We start from the raw sequence: 19,607 nt of genomic DNA, 5'->3' as shown, positions 1-19,607 counted from the left end.
TTCTGTGAAAAAATGGCTTTGGAATTTAGATAGGAATTGTTTTGAATTGATAGATTGATTTGGGTTTTATCAACATTTTAATAATATTAATTCTTCCAAGCCATCAACATGGAATGTCCTTCCTTTCTCCTTTTCTTTCTCCCTTTCTCTCTTTCTTTCTCCCTTTCTTTCTCTCTCCCTCTCTCCCTTTCTCCCTTTCTTTCTCTCTCCCTTCCTTCCTTCCTTTCTTTCTTTTTCTTTCTTTCTTTTTTTCTTTCTTTCTTTCCTTCTTTCTTTCTTTCCTTCTTTCTTTCTTTCTTCTTCTTTCTTTCTTTCTTTTCTTTCTCTCTTTCTTTCTCTTTCTTTCTCTCTTTCTTTCTCTCTTTCTCTCTTTCTTTCTTTCTTTCTTTCTTTCTTTCTTTCTTTCTTTCTTTCTTTCTTTCTTTCTTTCTTTCTTTCTTTCTTTCTTTCTTTCTTTCTTTTTCTTCAGTCTTTAATCAGTGCTTTATAGTTATCAGTATACAGATCTATGACCTCCTTGGTTAAATTATTCCTAAGTATTTTACTCTTTTTGGTGCTATTGCATATGAGATTGTTTTCTTAATATCTTTTTTGAATAGTTTGTTGTTAGTGTATAAATATGCAACTGTTCTGTATGTTGATTTGTATTCTGCAATTTTATTGAATTTTAATTAGTTCTAATAGTTTTGGTGGTGTCTTTAGAGTTTTCTATATATAGGATCATGTCATGTGCCAAAAGAGAAAAATTTATTCTTCCTTTCCAATTCGTATGCCTTTTATTTCTTTTTCTTTTCCAATTGCTCGGGCTAGGACTTCCAGTACTGTGTTGAGTAAAAGTGGCAAGAGTGGGCATTCTTGTCTTATTTCTGATCTTAGAGGAAAAACTTTTGTCTTTTCATTGTTGAGTGTAGTGTTAGCTGTGGGCTTGCCATATATGGTGTTTATGGTAATGATGTACATTCCTTCTATACCTAATTTGTTGAGAGTTTTTGTCATGAAGGTTGTTGAATTGTGTCAAGTGCTTTTGCTGCATCTATTGTAAAAATCATATAATTTTTATCCTTTCTTCTGTTAATGATGTATACCACATTTATTGATTTGCATATGTCATAACATCCTTGTACCCTAGGGATAAATCCACTTGGTTATGGTGTATGAACATTTTAAGATGCTGTTGATTCAGTTTGCTAGCATTTTGTTGAGGATTTTTTCATCTATATTTGTCAAAGATATTGGCCTATACTTTTCTTTTTTAGAAATATCCAAACCAGAAAACTTTTGTATCAGGGTAATGCTGGCCTCAAAATGAGTCTGGAAATGTTCCCTTCTCTTCAGTTTTTTGGAAAAGTGTAAGCAAGATTGGTATTAGTTCTTCTTTAATGTTTGGTAGAATTTGCTAGTGAAAGCATCTGATCTTGGACTTTTCTTTGTTGGGAGTTTTTTTTTTATTGTTGATTCAATCTTGATCTGTTCAGATTTTCTATTTCTTCATGATTCAGTCTTGGTGGACTGTATATTTATACCAGTTTTACACATTTATTCTAGGCCATCCAATTTGTTACCATATAATAGTTCACAAGGGTCTTTTATGATCCTTTGTATTACTGTATAATCAATTGCAATATCTCCTATTTAACTTAAAGCTATTTATTTGTGTCTTCGCTCTCTCTTTTTTAGTTAGTCTAGCTAAAGGTTTGTAAATTTTGCTTATCTTTTAATGAAACCACCTTTTTGTTTTGTTTATCTTTTCTATTGTTTTTCTAGTTTCTATTTCATTTATTTCTATTTTCATCTTTATTATTTCCTTTCTTTTGCTAACTTTGGGCTTAGCTTGTTCTTCTATTTCTAGTTTCTTGAGGTATAAAGTTAGGGTTTTGTTTTTTTTTTTGAAATCTTTCTTCTTTTCTTAGTGTAGGTATTGATTGCTATTAACTTCCCTCTTAGAACTGCTTTTGCTGCATGTCATAATTTTTTGTATGCTATGTTTCCATTTTCATTTGTCTGAAGATATTTTAAAATTCTCTTTGTCTTCTTTTTTGACCCATTGGTTGTTCAAAAATGTGTTGTTTAATTTTGACATATATATGAATTTTCCATTTTTCCTCCTATATATAATTGTTATATTCTTCTGATTAATTGACCCATTTATCATTATATAATATTATTCTTTGTCTCATGACAGTTCTTGACTTAAAGCCTATTTTGTCTGATTACAATTATAACTACCCCCTTTTTCCATCCTTTCAATTTCCTTAAAGCTAATGTAAGTCTCTTTGGGGCAACTTATAGTTGGATTTAGGTTTTTTGTTTTTGATTTTGCTTTTGTTTTTGTATCTAGTCAGACCCTATATGTCTTTTGATTGGAGAATTCAGTCCATTTACATTTAAAGTAATTATTGATAAGAAAAGACTTATTATTGCCATTTTGTTAACTGTTTTCTATTTTGTAGTTCCTGTTTTCCTTTCTTTCTTTCTTGTTATTTTCCTTTGTGATTTGATGAGTTTTTATGGTTCTATGCTTTGACTACTTTATCTTTTATGTATCTACTATAGGTTTTTTTCTTTATGATCATCATGTGGTTTACATAACATATTTTATAGTTATAATAGTCTTTTGAAATGATTTGAGTCTATTTTGAACAATCCACTTTGAACTTTGAACTTTGAACTTAGACACTGTACTTTCTCTTGATCCTACAAATCCAGACCAGGTGCTGAGAACCTCCTGTTTTCTCTAGGGCAATGTCCTGAAGTGTTTGTTTAGAGTTGTGCACCTATTCCCAATCCAGCAGGTCCAGCTGGATGCTGATACTTGTCTGCTGTCTGTGGGAGCTCACATGTATTGTCTGCAGAGGAGCGTGAAGTATTGGCTATAGGAGGGGGTGTATGGAGCACTAGGGGAGCACATTGGCTAATCATGGGGTCTGCAGGTGGGGGGTCCTACTGAGTTCACGAGTGGGGCTCTTATTAAAATCTGCAATCTAGCTAGTGGGGTCTGCTGCTGATTTTTGAGATCCATGTTCTTGTTGCTATGCACTCCTACCCCTTTTCTATTCTCCTTGCTGTCCCCAGATTATTTAGCTGTTTCAGTCCCCTCAATGTTCTGGGTGTGGAGGAATGGAAATGGGACTCTTAGGCAGTGCCTCACAAGGCTGGGGAGCTGAGCATTCACTTTGCTTTCACTTTTTACAATGGAAGAAATTGCAGACCAAGGTAAGTCTCTCTTGGCCTGAGTTCTGCTGACTTGGAAGAGAGGTGACACGGGTAAAGTAAAACTGTTCTTCTTATCTTCAATGCTTCTATTCTTTGATTTTGATTTTTTTTTATTCCATATAGATGCTAGAACCCCTCAGTTGTACTCCCAGGCTTTCATTAAAGTATTCTCATCCATGGGTTATTGTTTAAATCACTATTTCTATGAGGGTATGAGGTATGAGGTATGGAAACTCCTATTTCATCATCTTACTGATGTCCAGAAGAGATAATTCTTTATTTCAGTGGGTCTCAAATATCCAGTGATATTTCATGGGATATTCAGGTTATTTTAAAAGCTCATCTTTTAGTTGATTTGATGACAAAATTAGTGAAAACTTTTATAGGATATGAATAGGAAGACAGTAGATTTAGACAGAATCAAGAGGCCTGCATGTGACATCATATATCAGAGGAGGCAATGGTTTGAGTTTAGATGATCTTGAAGAATCTAAAAGTCTTACACTGGAAATTGACACAACATTGTAAACTAACTATAACTCAATAAAATTAAATTTAAAAAAAAGAATCTGAAAAGTCTTAAAAGCCAAGCAATAAAAATCCAAAGGCTAGGATATTTTGAAGAATGGCTTTATAGAGCAGGAACTGGAGTAAACTTACCGTTTTCTGACATGAAATCACAACCAGAACACCAAAAATTATTAGTTTCTTCTTATAATACTTACAGGTGTATAGATTTCAAATTTAATCATGTTTTCCTATCACTACAATGCTGGAGACGTATCAACGTGTTAACTGTTCCTATCTCATCTTCTAACTGCATTTGAGCAAAGAGTAATTCTGTTGCCCTCAGTGTCTGTTATTGATGATGGTATCACATTGGAAGGACATTTTCAAAAAGGTTTTAATTAGCCTAATTATTGTTATGAAACATTGGAGTGGAATGTTTGTACTAAATTAGTGAACCAAAGAAGGCATGGTGAAAATGGCAAATGAAATAAGGAAGTAGATTTAGATGTAAATGAATCCTTGGCTGACAGTATTATCATCTCATCACACATTGAATAAAGAAAAGTGTTAAATTTGGCATTTGTAAAATTAATTTTCTTTCTTTTTTAAAAACTGTTTTCCATCTGAAGGAAAAAAATGGAGAGACTCAGTAGAGAAGTAGAAAAATTGGAAGGAAATAGAGTTATGAAAGGAAGAATTCTTCTGAATAATTTAAAGGCATTTAACCAATTTTATATAAGAGCTATTTCTATTTTATATTTTATATTATATTTTATGTGAATTACATGGTACTTTTTTTTTATAACTGTTTTACAGTTATTTTTCTTTCTATAATGATTTTCTCTTCCCAGCTTGGCCTAGAGTTGTAGCTTTTAAAATTTTTCCTTGACTACTTTCGATCCCTAAATATTTATCATAATGTAATATAGTACGATCATCAATATAAAGTTATATCTATATATAATACAGACAATATATATATCTCTCTATATTTTTAAATATATAAAATCTTATAAAAAAGATTGCACATTCTGCAGATCAGTGATTTTCAGTGTGTGTTTGTATGTGTATAGATTCACACAAGCATACACATTTTAAAGATCATTATATATTTCATTTTGTGTTAAAGTTTCTACAGAGAGCTTTTATTTGTTACTAACTCTTTCTTCAATTACCACATTATGCCTAAACATTGAAAGTCTTCTTCTCTTGATATGTTTTAATATAGGACCCTTATAGCCTCACACCCTCTGCCTTTTCTTCAAAGGCTGTAAATTATCTTGACTTTTGTTGCCTGAAGACTTATATGTAATGGAAACTTTAAAAATACCATGTCAGGTTCCAATGGTGGTAAATAGCTGGAAGTTATAATAGATCAACAGGAAGATGGAATTTTACTTTTAAAAGGAATAATTAAAATTCAGAATTCTCTTTGATATGTTAGTGGTAAGGTTAATTAGAGAATATGATTTACAGTGAGGCATAATGAAAACAATATTGAATTAGGTATTATAAGACCTGGATACTTGTGTGAACTTCACTGTTTATTAGCTTAATGACCTTGGACAAGACAATATGAGCCTCACTCACCATCAGTTAAAATGTGTGGTTAACAATATCTTTGCTATCTTCTTCTTTGTAGAGTTGTCTAGATGAGATAGTATATGTAAAAATACTATGTAAATAATGAAGTGTTGTATAAAAGTAACTATTGTAAATAATAGTTAATAAGTGCCAGGCACTGTATTAAGCATTCTTATCACTCTTACAGTAGTTTTATGAGACAAGCAATGTTAATATTCCAGTTTTACAGATCAAGAAGGTGAGGCTCACAGTGCATAAGATACCTGAGTGTCACCATTGGTGAGTGGCAAGGGCAAGATTTTAATACAAGTTTGACTGATACTAGAACCGATACTCATAATTTCACAATTTTGTTACTAACCTGAATTATGATTGCTGTATAGAATTATGTGTGAACTCTGTGAAGCAGTAAAAACACAATTCTCTTTATCATCATATATGAATTTCTAAATGTGAAAACAAAATAACAATTTTTTTTTCTTGAAAAATAATATTGTGGAGTCCTAACCATGTGAATGTGTTTTTCCTTTAGAATTTGATTGTCTTGGATCCACTCACAGTGACTGAGGAGGAAATTAGACCGTCACTAGAGAAACGCCTTGAAGCCATTATTAGTGGGGCAGCTCTGTTGGCCGACTCTTCATGCACAAGGGATTTCCATCGGGAGCGGATTATTGCAGAATGCAACGCCATTCGCCAGGCTCTCCAGGACCTGCTTTCAGAGTACATGAACAATGTAAGTAACTGATTTTCCCCTACTCCATACATTGGGTATGTGCTGAAGTTCCTTCTGTGTACAAAATGTGATAAATTACAAATGAGTACATAATTTTACATGGATTGGGTTTTTGAGCAATGAGATAGAAGTTTCTAGGGATGGAGTTCAACCAGAAAGTTATTTACATATGATTGTTTTGTATGAGGTAGTATCTAAATATTAGTTGAAAAAAGGAGTCATGATTGGAGAAAAGAAACTGGACTTGCACATCAATTTAAGGGATAAAAAGGAGATGAAGAAAAGGGCAAGCTGCTCAGGGTTAAGCTGGTGAATAGCAAAGTTAGAATTTAGATAGTATTAGATAAAGTCAGTGATTCAGGGATCAGGAGCCATTTTTGAAGGTGTAAAGAGCTCTCATGTGGTTTGGTTAGCTCGTAAGCTTTTTCAAATGTGACATAATGTCATAGATTTTTTTCAGTCTTAGCGATCTCTCAGGAATATTAGAAATGCTGTCTAAATCAAAAGCAGAGGAAATAAGAAGCTTTTTCCTGTGTTCACAGTCTTGATAGACCCAAGAAAGGTTATTTTTATTTTCTATTTAATGTTATGTTCTCTAGGGCCTAGGGTTACTTGTGGGAGCATGTAGACCCTCATGGGTGTCTGTGGCCTTGCCCAATGAAACCCACCCAATCCTGCCTTGTAAGGCCCCCAACAGGGTTGGAGGATGGCAGCTGTCACAGGGTGGGGGAGCAGGTGGCTGAGGACCTGTCCCTGGAAGGCACTGGGAGGCAGGACTGCATGTGAGTATAGGGCATATGCTTTATTGCCTCATCAGACTTCACTTATAGACCCGAATTCAAAAATAAAATTGTTGAGAATTTCAAGACGGTAGCAGAGCATTAACAGCCAAGCATGGGGCTCCTGAGCATGGGACCCTGTGCCCAGCGGCAGGCCGCTGAAGCTGGTCTTGTAAAGAATAAACATACATTGTGTAAAAATAGTGGTGATTTTTATGGCTTTATTTAGCTTTGGGTTGAAAACTATTTACTCAAAAGGTGAAATGATGGGAGTATTCTGCCCTGGGTGCAGTCATTAAGAAGGTGCATTGTTTCTAGAAATTTATTAAAAATAGTAAAGCCACCTAAAAGTTGGTCTGCTTTTTACTATCACCATTTACCAGCAATTCTCAAAGTCAATGATAATATGTTTTACACAAATTAACTTGTTTCTCTAAGTCCTAAATAATTGCTGTGCTTATTGTTGTTTTAATAATATATACTTATGTATGATTCAAATTAGTACATTTTTATGATTATCCTTTAATAAATATTGTATTCTTTATGCATTTCAACAGCAGATTCAGAATAAACGATGATGGCACAGTGATTGTAAAGACAAAGAAGGAGAAATAGAGTTACTTTAATTCTGTTATTTTATGTGATCACTTGGAATTTTTATTTGCATTTTAAAAATGTAACAATGAAAGTGTGAAGTGCAGGGGTGATATTTTTGTCAATTTCTTCAAAGTTAAAGGACAACTCAGGAAAATAATGGTTATTACTGAAAAGTAATTTTGTTATATAGAGGAGGGAAATATTTTAAAAGGATCTACTCCAGGTATCAAATATGCTAAGTAAGGCACTGAAAATATGTATGCATTTTTCTATGTCTTACTATTCTTTTTCTCAATGAGGTTTAAATCTGATGTTCAGTTTCATGGCCCGTTTATGAAGTACACAAAGCTTACTTTTGTTACTAACAACCTTTTGTTAGATATTTTGGTTTTAAAACAAGGTAAGTTCTGTGTTAGAAGAGTGAAGAGGAAATAGATTTTTTCATCTATGATATCCAAATAATTGAGATCAAAGGTAAGTAACTTCTTTTTTTAAGGCTTTAAGGATAATTATCTTAATTTTAATTTTAAGGGAAAACTTAATTGTAGGAGTTTAAATATTACTCAGTTATTTAATTGATTAGATTGCACTACTCTTCACATTTGATGGAGGCCTCCTTCTTCTTTCCTCCCTCCCCCATGTTTCCTCTTCTCCCCTTCCTACAAAGAAGTACAGACACCCCTTAAATACGTCTCCCTCATAGCACTTTCCACTTTAGAGCTCTCCCAGTTGGAATTCCTGCATTTACTCTTTTGCTTTCTCTGCTGGTCAAATGCTCTAGGAGAGTGAAGACTATGTTCCTGGCCCTTAGCACAGAACATTTCAGGAGGCAGGTGCTCAGTAATTAATATTTGGATACAGGTAAATTGAATTAGTGCTTGCTGCTTCTAAGTTTTTTAAATTAAGGGTGACAATGTGCCTCAAGCAATTAATTTATATTTATTTGTTGTATTTATAGGATAACTGTGGAGAAAATGTAGGGAGGGTTAGTGGTGAAAAAAGTAACATAGGAAAGGAAGGGCACAGAGGTGAGAAAGCTTGTTCTTTTGGTGATCTAAGAATTTTTGTATATTCCTTTCTCCTAGGGCATAATGTTAAATACTTGTTGAGAAAGTCTTATTTTTTTTTTTTTTTTTTTAGTGAGTGAAAGACTTACTGTGTGTGGGTAATATCTGGTGATCTGCCCAGTTGTTGGTGTAGAGATGAGAGCAGGAGGAGCTAAATTTATCCAGTGGTGGTCCACATCATCAGAAACCCATATATATGCACAATAATTAACATTTTGTTGATAAGTACCACCTATAAACAAACAAAAATATACATTTAAAGCATTATGAAAAAGCAGTATAATAGTTCATTTTTGTATAAAAGTGCAGAATTTGGGGCCTAATCTCAGTATCTGATCAAGCCAATGAATATTGGAATTAAATAGCAGGAACCAATCTGGGAGAACTGTGGACCGTAGTATCAGAACACATTTCCAGGTTTATTTTTATCAGGGTTTCCGTCACAAATATTGCTTCTCTATAACTGTTCCATCTGCTTTAATGAAAGGAAATCTACTTTCCTGAAACTAGCTGAACTCTAACCTTTCTTAGTTTGCTCAAAGATTTTAGGACAACTCTCATATGTAAGTCCTCAACTTCCTAGTATAAAGAATGTTGTGTTTCATTTGGTGGGCTTGATTTGCTTTTCAGATTAGTTCAGAGCTTTTGTAATTGACCTATGTTGATAGAGTAAATGCTTAATGATAATTCAAATGAAATAAAGATGAACATGAGTAGTTAAAGCAAGAATGACACTTATGATCTGTGGATATCTTATGTAAATATGACTTCAAGGCTTGAAATTTTGCAAATATATTGAGACTAGAGAAGTTCAGTAGTGGGAAGCAAATCCAGTTTATGTTTTTCTCAGGCCCAGTCCACATGATCAGTTTTAGCCAAAATAACTTTACTTCCTTAAGTAGATCAGCAAGTCTTGGTCATTTTTTGACTGAAGTTCTGTGCTCAGTAAGTTCAAGGTCTTTTCACATTAGGAAGAAATTAGTAGGATGTGAGATCGGTAGGGTCTGTAACAAATAAAATAGACAACACTATTAATGATTATATGATCATATGTTTGCTCTGATATTTTCCTTTTAAATACACACACACACACACACATTTTCCATTGCTGCTATAGCAAATTACCACAAACTTAGTGATTTAAAAACAACACAATAATTATTTTACAGCTGTGCAAGTCAGAAGTCGGACACAAATCTCAATGGGTTAGAGATGAAAGTGTCAGCAGGGCTGCATTCTTTTCTGGAGACTGTAGGGAAGAATACATTTCTTTGCCTTTTCCAGCTTCTGGTGGTCACCAACTTTCCTTGGCTCGGTGCCTTCTTCCTCCATCTTCATAGTCAGCAATATCACATTTCTCTAACCCTGTTTCTCTTTCTCTGACCACAGCCAGAAAAGGTTCTCCACTGTTTCAGGACTCATGTGATTAGATAGGAGCCACCAGTATCATTCAGGATAATCATCCCATCCCATGGCCCTTGACCGTAATTACTTCTGCAAAGTTCCTCTTGCTGTATAATGTAACATAGTCACAGGTTTTGGAAATTAGGATACATACATTTTTGGGAGGCCCATGGCCATATACGTAATGCAAGTCTTCCTTAGTCTCTTCTGTGGAATCATCATCAATCCTTACATTTTAAATCTGTTATATTTAGTATCCCTTACTCTACACTTTATGCAGGCAGATCACATGTCTATTTTATTTACTGTTTTATCCCAAGTCCCAGGCGCAATGCCTGGCATTTTAGGAAAAGCTAAATTATATTTCTGAGTGAAAGAATGAATAAAATTATTGTATATTGTATACATCATGTAATGGAGAAATAGCTTCTCTGACATTAAATGGAATGAGTTTCAAGTATCTACTAAATTTATGTAATAGACTGCCTGTTACAAAAGGTCTTATTTTGCAAAGTATAGGTCTCTTCTAAAACTTGATGTGAATATTCAGAAACAAAATCACAGTCTCTGCATTTGGGTCTATATTTCACTATATTCCAAAACAGGATTTTTATTCATTGAAAAATATACTCCAGAGAACATTCAGAATCAGAGAAAGGTTAACTTTTGTCTTTTAGAAGTATGTTTTTCTAAGATATTTCTGCTGATTTTGTTATACCTCTAGGATTGGTTAGGTCTAGGCCATCTTCTCTGATATCTAACATGATTAAGAAATTTTTCATGTGGATAGGGTGGAATAAGGGGCCTCTCAGAAAAAGGAAGCATCTTAGAGGAAAATCAATTGTTTTTAAATGATGGTAACTCTCTAATTGGTGAAAATAGAGTTGGAGGTGGGTGGCCATAATGCTTTAGTTCTAAGAATCAGCAGACATCGATATTTTTCCTGGAAGTGGGTTAAAATCATGTTGATGTTGTTAAAGTTTGGATGTGTTGCTGGAGAGGATCTTTAGTTGATGTATAGTATTGTTTAAGTGTAGAATTATTATTTAAGTTAACACTCAGATTGGTATTTTACTGTAGGGGATATTAGAGAGTCAAATGAGAGTTGGCACTGCTAGAGTGAAAGAGCGAGGCCTGGGCTGCGTGACAGGACCAATTTGCATTTATAGACCTCACCTGCCCAGTATTTTCTTCTCTTGGTGTTTTATGTGAAAGCGTATTTTTGGTTCTCATTATGTATTTGTTGAATGAATAAATAAGCAAATGGATTGGGTTTTGTTATTCAGAGATCTATTTCATTTGTATGTCTTGGGTTTAATGCATTCCCAGTCTTGGGGAATTACAAAAATTCAGTAAAGCCAACAAAAAGATGTTATGGGATTTTTCTTCCATATAAGGCCTCTACCTCTCTCTTGAAAATCCATTTTGAAATCAATTTCAGCCTTATATCTCATGATGATGAGGTAAAACAGTTAGGATGATCTATATGCAATGACTCTTCAAATACTAGAGACAGGTTAGAGTTAAAATTCTAAAAGTGTAAAGGCAGCTTCCAAATCTTTTTCCTTTCCTTCCTTCCTTCCTTTTTTCCTCTGCTCCCCTTTTCCTTCCATTTTCCCTCCCTGCCTCCCTCCCTCCCTTCCTTCCTCCCTTTTCACGGACTGCATATTAGAATTGGTCCATTACTGGATCAGGTACACTGTGTTAGATGCTTTACATTTTTATATTCTTAAATTTGTCAATTACACCATAGTGGTAGCTGGTTTTGAGTGGTTGATTATGTTGGAGACCATATGTTTCAGTTTATAGATAGCTGACTTTTACAACCTCAGCTAACGAAGTAAGAGGAAGAAGAGAAGTAAATAGTATCCTATAAAGGTTTTGGGTTTTTTGGGGGTTTTTTTGTATATATTTTTGTATTGAAGTATAGTCAGTTTACAATGTTACGTCAATTTCTGGTGTACATTATAATGATTCAGTCACATATAAACATACATATATTCATTTTCATATTCTTTTTCACCATAAGTTATTACAAGATATTGAATACAGTTCCCTGTGCTATACAATATGAACTTATTTATCTATTATATATATATTAGTCAGTATCTGCAAATCCTGAACTCCCAGTTTATCCCTTCCCTCCCCCTTTCTCCCTGTAATCATAAGTTTGTTTTCTGTTTGTGAGTCTGTTTCTGTTTTGTAAATAAGTTTGTCTTTTTTTTTAGATTCCACATATAAGTGATATCATATGGTATTTTTCTTTCTCTGTCTTGCTTGCTTCACGTAGAATGACAATCTCCAGCTCCATCCATGTTGCTGTTTGTACAGTAGTAGGTATGTAAAAATCAGAGAGTTAAATGGGCAAAATTGGTATTATCTTTCTTGCTTTCTTTTCTGTGCCTATTTTAAGGATTAGATAGTGGGCAGATACCATGTCTATGAATTGTTTTGGCAATAAAGTAGTAGTATTTTTTCAGCTATTACTTTTATGAGCTGCTTTGGAGTCTAGTACTGACCATTAATTTATAAATAATAGTTTTCTTTCAAATATTAGATTTTTCTTTGCTTTCAAAACAAGCCAAATTTTAATTTAAAACTGTTTTTCTTTAAGCCTAATCAATTATGAGTTATTGATAATATCACCTTAGCTGGTTTTTCGTTATAGATCGATTTCCATTTGTGATGTAATTTATAATAAGAAATATATAGTTGGTTTTTGTCCTGTTTCTGGCACAGAGGGCCTAAAACCCTAAGAATTTTCTAAGTACTGAGAGTAGTAAAGGTGTCTTTTGTTATGTTGATGAAGTAACATTTGAGAGTAGTAAAGGTGTCTTTTGTTATGTTGATGAAGTAACATTTGAGAGTAGTAAAGTGTATTTTGTTATGTTGATGAAGTAACGTTTGGACCTGAGGTTGGAGGCTAGGTGCCCAGAACCAACCATATGATTAGAGGATTGGAACTTTCAGGCCCCTCTCCTGACCTCCCAGGTAAGGGAGACAAGCTGGAGGCTGACTCCAACCATCAGCTGTCACTGATTTAATCAATCGTGCCTCTGTAATAAAGCCTCCATAAAAACCCAAAAGGATGGAGTTCGGAGAGCTTCTGGGTTTGTAAAGACCTGGAGAGTCAGGGATAGTGGTGCACCTGAGAGGCATGGAAGTTCTGTATCCCTTCCTACGTACCTTGCCCTATACATTTCTTCCATCTAGTTGTTCTTGAGTTATAGCCTTTTATAATAAACTGGTAATCTAGTAAAGTGAAATGTTTTTCTGAGTTCTGTGAGTCACTCTAGCAAATTAATTGAACCTGAAGAGTAGGTAGTGGGAACTGTGTTTATAGCCAATTGGTCAGAAGTATAGGTGACAATCTGAACTTGTGATTGGCATTTGCAATAAAGTGGGGTCAGGGAGGCAGTTTTGTAGGATTGAACCCTTAACTGTGGAATCTGATGATATCTTGAGGTAGATAGTGTCAGAATTGAATTGAATTGTAGGACACCCAGCTGGTATTCTGAGAAGTGCTTGGATCCCCCCCATGCTCTGCCACATTGGAATTGGTACTAGAACCTTTTACCATTGAAAAATATTCAATATTCTTAATGAATTTATAGATAGGCTCTGAATAAAAAAGTTTCATACCATTGTGATATAAGTTTAGGATCAAAAAGCCGACTAGTAGCTTTGTTTCTGTGTTAAGTAGGTTTAGCAGAGTCAGACACAGATGAGCAACTTGTGTAGTTTATTTGCTTGACTATTGACTACAATTAATAATTAATTGGAGATAACTGTTAGTGATCTGCATATTGCCCTAGCATATTTGCATCCTTTTTAAAATCAGAAATTTAAGTATATGTTTTAAAGTCTTGTAACCATAATGAAAGAACTTATTGAATTCTTGGCATGACTTTATTAGCTTGTTTTCTTCTGGTAGATAAATCAAAACTAGATTTGACCTAACGTTTTCCTTAAGAGATAACTATCACAGTTTGTATACTGTGAAACTCAACCAAGGTTGTTGACTGACAAAACTTTATTACTCCAATAGTTGTTTGCTTTAACATCTCAGAGCAGCTTTAACTATTTTAGTTTGATAGTCATACAAACTTGAAATAAATTTCTAGTACTCTAGTGGATTTAGATTACAGATTTGACTCGGCCTGAGGGCATTGTACATCATTTGAAAAATACTTCTCTTTCATTTACATATGGCAAGAAGTATAAGGAGTTTTATCTCTCTGTAAAAAGTTGATTCCTATCTGTTGTAGGCAGAATAATGGCCCCCAACAGATGTCCATTCTCTAATCCCTGGAACCCATGAATACTTTACATGGTACAAGGGATTTTGCAGATGTAATTCAGTACATAGATTTGTGATGGAGTGATTATCCTGGATTAAATGGTGGCCTCTGTCTAATTAAATGAGTCCTTAAAACCAGAGCACCTTTCTTGACTGAATCAGAGCATTCTCTGATGGAAGGAGGAGAGATTCAACGCAGAGAGTCAATCCACCATTGCCGGCTTTAAAGTTGGAAGAAGCGGGCATGAGCCAAGGAATATTGTGACTTCTAAAGCTGGGAGTGCCCTCCTCTGACATTTAGCAAAAATCAGAGATCTCAGTCATACAATTGCAAGGAATTACATCTTCTAATAACCCAAATGGACGAGTAAGCAGATTCTCCTCTAGAGCCTCCTGAAAGGAACACAGACTTGCTGACACCTTGATTTTATCTCAGTTTTATACTTCTGACCTTTATAACTGTAAGATAATAAGTTGGTATTGTTTAAGCCACTAAATTTGTGGTAATTTGTTATAGCAGCAATAGGAAATTAATACATGAACTTAATCAGGGGTCATGTAGTCCACTTTTGTAGAGAAACTATGTGAGCAACTGAAATCTTATGCTAAGTGAATTGCTGCAATTATATACTAAACATATAGATATATTAAATATGAAATATGTATTTAAATCTCAAGAAAGGAAAACTGTTCTATAGAAATACCAAAATATTGATTTTGAATGCACTTATGTATCTCACATAAGATTTAGCATGAAGAAATTAAAATGCCTGAAAATCCTTTAAGGGTGTAAACACCATGAACTACCATGGTGCTATACAATGGAAAATATGATTTAGTTTAATTTCTGAGTCAGTGCTTTCCATTGGAAATATTATGCAAACTACAATAGTATGTGAGTTGCATATATAATTAAAATTTTTCTAGTAGCCACATATATAAAAGGAACAGGTGAAATTAATTTGAATAATATATTTAGTTCAAGATATGCAAAATATCATTTCAACATATAATCAGTGTAAACATTATCAATGAGATAGTTTGCATTACTTTTTAATACTAAATCCTTGAAATCTGGTGTGTATTTTACAGTTATAATACATCCAGATTAGCCACATTTCAGGTGTTCAGTAGCCATATGTGGCTATGATACTGGATAGCACAGCTCTATGCAGAAATGCCTTCTCCACCACAGTTTTTGATGCTTGATCACCAACATGTTTCTGCAACTTTAATAATACTGCTGTTGAGGAAAAGTAATGACAACAACAAAAAAACCCAGAATTATTTAGGGACACCAGGAGCTACAGTGTCATGATGTTATTTCTGCTATTAACCAGAAAACTAGGCAACTGGCATTTTATATTAGCATATTGATGAAAACAAAATTTTCCATATGGGGTAGATTATGTGTCCCTGTAAAAAGGCCAAATGGCCACAATAATACCTCCCACTTTCATATTCTCCATCATTAGGTGGATTTTAATACCCTTTTTCTTGAAACTGGAGCTTACCTTAATGACACTTGACCAATTAAATGTGGCAGAAATAACATTCTGGAACTTCTGAGGCTATGTATGTCATGAAAAGCCTTTCAGATTCCAACTAGTTCCCTTGGAATGGTCAGTCTTGGAACACTCTCTCTCAGAATGCAGTTGCTATGCTGTAGGAAGCCCAACCCATGTGGAGGGGTCACAAACAAGTAGATTATCTGAGTCATCTGGGTTCCCAGATCAGCTGCCAGTCCTGTGAGTGTGTGATCTTGGACGTCTAGCCCCTTCAGACCGTCCTATGGCTGCAGTTGCAGCTGAACCTTGACTGCAGCTGCATTGAGACCTGATGTGTGAAATCCTGGCTGAGCTGAGTCAAACCTCAAAACCATGAGAGAGGATAGAAAGTTGTTGCTTTTAACCACTAGGTTTTGGGACGGTTTTTTACACAGCAATAGATGATAATCTGAATACTATAGAATTCAGTTGGCAAAGACTATTTTGAGAAGACAGTAAATAATTGAAACCACCCTAACGTCAAATGTGAGGAAGGTAGAGCAGATGAGTCAGACAAGGGTTATTAACAACAGTTTTTTGCGGAGGAAGACAAAAACTGATATTACACAAAGTAAAGATTTATTTACTCTCCACAAATCTTTCACATTCTTTAAATCCTGGTTAAAAATCAAACCACTATAGATATTCTTATAACAGAGATCTGAAGTGGGTAAACCTTATCTGATTGTAAGTGTCGAGATTCTAGTGTCCAATGTGAAAACAAAAGAAAGCAAAAATCTAGGTAAGTGGCCTTTTGCAGAATTTCATTTTAACAAGGCTTATTTGTGACTGGTTGCATTTATGCTATAGTGATGTCTGTAACTGCATTTAAGAAGTGACTTTGAAACTTTCCCAGGTGATCCACAATTGATATTCTCAAAATGTGCATGATGATCACCTGCTCTCTTCAGTGGCATTGAATCAGAATCATTGAAAACTGAGTGATTATATAATTTATGCTACAGAACAGTCACAGGCAAATGTTCATTCAGCCTCTTGTGGTTACTAAGTCTTCCTTCTTTCTTGGTAATTTTAAGCATAATAGCAGGGGCTCAGAGAAAGAAATATGCAAAGCCCCCATAAACTTGGCAGTACTGTAAGTATGGCAGTTGGCTTACAACTGGGGAGAGAAAAATAATTCTTTTGTTTGATGCATAGCAGAGATATGATAATCACTATTTATGATAATCATGTTGTCTTTTGTAAAAACAGAAGCTCTTTTTAATTTTACAACTCATTTAGAAGTACTGGCTGCTCATTTTATGTAGTTTCTGACCTTTATATAAAACCTAGAGGCTTGTAAAGTAGAACTACCTGAATCTACTTGATGATTACTTTTATTTTATAACTCAGCTCTTCATATCGTATGGGGAAACCTGTCTGTCTTCTCTCAATTTTGTGTTGTTACAGTATTCCAGGAATGCTTCTCAGAGACTAGAAACTTAAGATTTTTTTCAAAGAAAACTTTTATTTGGCAGTAATTGTAAATTCAAAGGAAGTTGCACATAGTACAGAGAGTTTCTGTGTGCCCTTTGCCCAATTTCCCACATTGCTTGTATCTTATGTAACTGTAGTGTATCAAAGCCAAGAAGTTGCCATATTGATATAAATTATGTGTATAGTTCTATCTCATAAATAGATTCATGTAACCGCTACCACAATAAAGTTGCGGAAATATTCCAGCACTACTCCTGCTACCACTCTATAGTCAGTCACACCGCTCCTGAAAGGAGTGCACTTCCTGACCTTTCCCACCTGCCGGCAGGCATCCCACCATTCCTAACCTCTGGTAAATCCTAATCTGTTCTCCATTTCTATCATTTTGTCTTTTCTAAGATATTTTATAAATAGAATCATACAGTTTGTGATCTTTTGAGACTAACTTTTTCACTCACCATGATGGGCTAGAAATCCATCTGAGTTGTATGTATTGATAGTTTATTCTTATACCCATGGTATAGGTATACCACAGTTTATTTTGCCATTCAGCTATCGTAGGACATTTTTGTTATTACCAGTCTGGGCTATTACAAACAAAACTCCTATGAGAAGTTGTGTAAAAGATTTTGTGTAGGCATAGGTTTTCATTTTTCTGAGATAAATGCCCAGAAGTGTGATTACTGGGTCATATGGTAAATGAATGTTTAGTTTCTAAGAAACTCCCGTATGAATTTTAGTTTAGATTATTAGTTCTAGTTCTGTGAAAAATGTCATGTATATTTTGATAGGGATTGCTTTGAATTTGTAGATTGCTTTGGGTAGTACAGCATTTTAACAATATTAATTCTTCCAGTCCAAGAGTAAGGGATATCTTTCTATTTCTTTGTAAAATCTTCAATTTCCTTTATCAGTGTTTTATAGTTTTCAGTGTATAGGGTTTAGGTTTATTTCTAGGTAGTTTATCCTTTTTGATGCAATTTTAAATGTTTTTTTTTTTTTTTTTGCTTTCTCTTTCTGATAGTTCATTATAAGTGCATAGAAAAGCTACAGACTTCTATATATTAATCTTGTATCCTGCAACTTTGCTGAATTCATTTATTAGTTCTAACTGTTTTTGTGTGAAGACTTTAGGGTTTTCTCTATATATGATCATGTCATTTACAAATAGTCAGCTTTATTTCTTCCTCTCCAATTTGGATGGTTTTTATTTATTTTTCTTGTCTGATTACTGTGGCTAGGACTTCCAGTACTATGTTAAATATAAGTGATGAGAGTGGGAATCTTTGTCTTGTTCCTGAATTTAGAGGAAAGGATTTCAGCTTTTCAGTATTGACTATATTAGCTGTGGGCTTGTGAATGACCTTTATTATGATGATTTATGTTCCCTCTTTACCCACTTTGATGATAATTTTTTTTTTATCATGAATGGGTGTTGAGGTATTTTCTGATTTCTCCTTTGATTTCTTCATTGACTTTGTTTTTCTTCTGGTTTTTTTTTAGTAGCTTATTGTTTAGTCTCCATGTGTTTGTGCTTTTCCCATTTTCTTTCTTTAATTGATTTATAGTTTTATATGGTATGATTAGAAAAAATAATTGGTATAATTTCTATCATCTTAAAATTTTTGAGACTTATTTTGTGGTCTAGCAAATTATTAATCCTGAGGAATATTCTATATGTACTTGAAAAGAATGTGTATTCTGCTGTGTTTGGATGGAATGTCCTGTAGATATCTGTTAAACCCAACCGGTCTATTTTGTCATTTAGCATCATTGTTGCCTTATTGATTGTCTGGTTGATCTGTCCATTGATGTATGTGGGATGTTAAAGTCCCCTACTATTATTGTTATTACCAATTTTTCCCTTTATGTCTGTTAATATTTGCTCCATATATTTGGGCACTCCTGCGTTGGGTATGTATATATTAATGAGTGCCATGTGCTATCTCATATTGATCCCTTTATCATTATATAATGCCCTTCTTTATCTCTTTTATAACCTTTATTTTAAAGTCCATTTTGTCTGATGTGGGTATTGCTACCCTTGCTTTGATGTTTCTTTTTGCATTAAATATCTTTTTACATCCCTAATTTTCAGTCTGTGTGTGTCTTTAGCTCTGAAGTGAGTCTCTTATAGGCAGCATATAGAAGGGTCTTATTTTTTTATCTAATCAGCTACCAGTCTTTTGATTGAAGCATTTAGTCCATTGACATTTAAAGTAATTATTGATAGTTACTTATTATCATTTTATTACTTTATAATTATATCTACTTGTTTTAAACTTGGAATCATTTAAATTCAAACATATTCTAAATATCTACATCGTTTACTCCCTTCCCCCATATTTTGTGATTTTGATGTCGTATTTTACATCTTCATGCTTATCCCTTAACCCTTTATTGTAGTTATAGTTGTTTTTACAATGTTTTGTC

The 19,607-nt window shown here is 34.0% G+C and overlaps 1 protein-coding gene across 10 annotated transcripts in view; it reads left to right on the top strand.

Annotated features, from left to right (window-relative positions):
- The window catches only part of CTNNA3 (catenin alpha 3), a 1,350,411-nt gene that overhangs the window by 334,486 nt on the left and 996,318 nt on the right, over positions 1 to 19,607 (top strand). For all 10 annotated transcript variants that reach the window (XM_074374085.1, XM_074374091.1, XM_074374088.1 and 7 more), the window contains one exon: positions 5,840 to 6,043. In XM_074374085.1, the coding sequence (XP_074230186.1) occupies positions 5,840 to 6,043 (204 nt within the window). The remainder of the gene's footprint in view (positions 1 to 5,839; positions 6,044 to 19,607) is intronic.

Source organism: Camelus bactrianus, chromosome 11 (genome assembly GCF_048773025.1).
Source record: "Camelus bactrianus isolate YW-2024 breed Bactrian camel chromosome 11, ASM4877302v1, whole genome shotgun sequence".
In the NCBI taxonomy this organism is placed as follows: domain Eukaryota; kingdom Metazoa; phylum Chordata; class Mammalia; order Artiodactyla; family Camelidae; genus Camelus; species Camelus bactrianus.
Note: the sequence above shows the minus strand (reverse complement) of the source record. Positions and strands in the feature narration are given on the sequence as shown.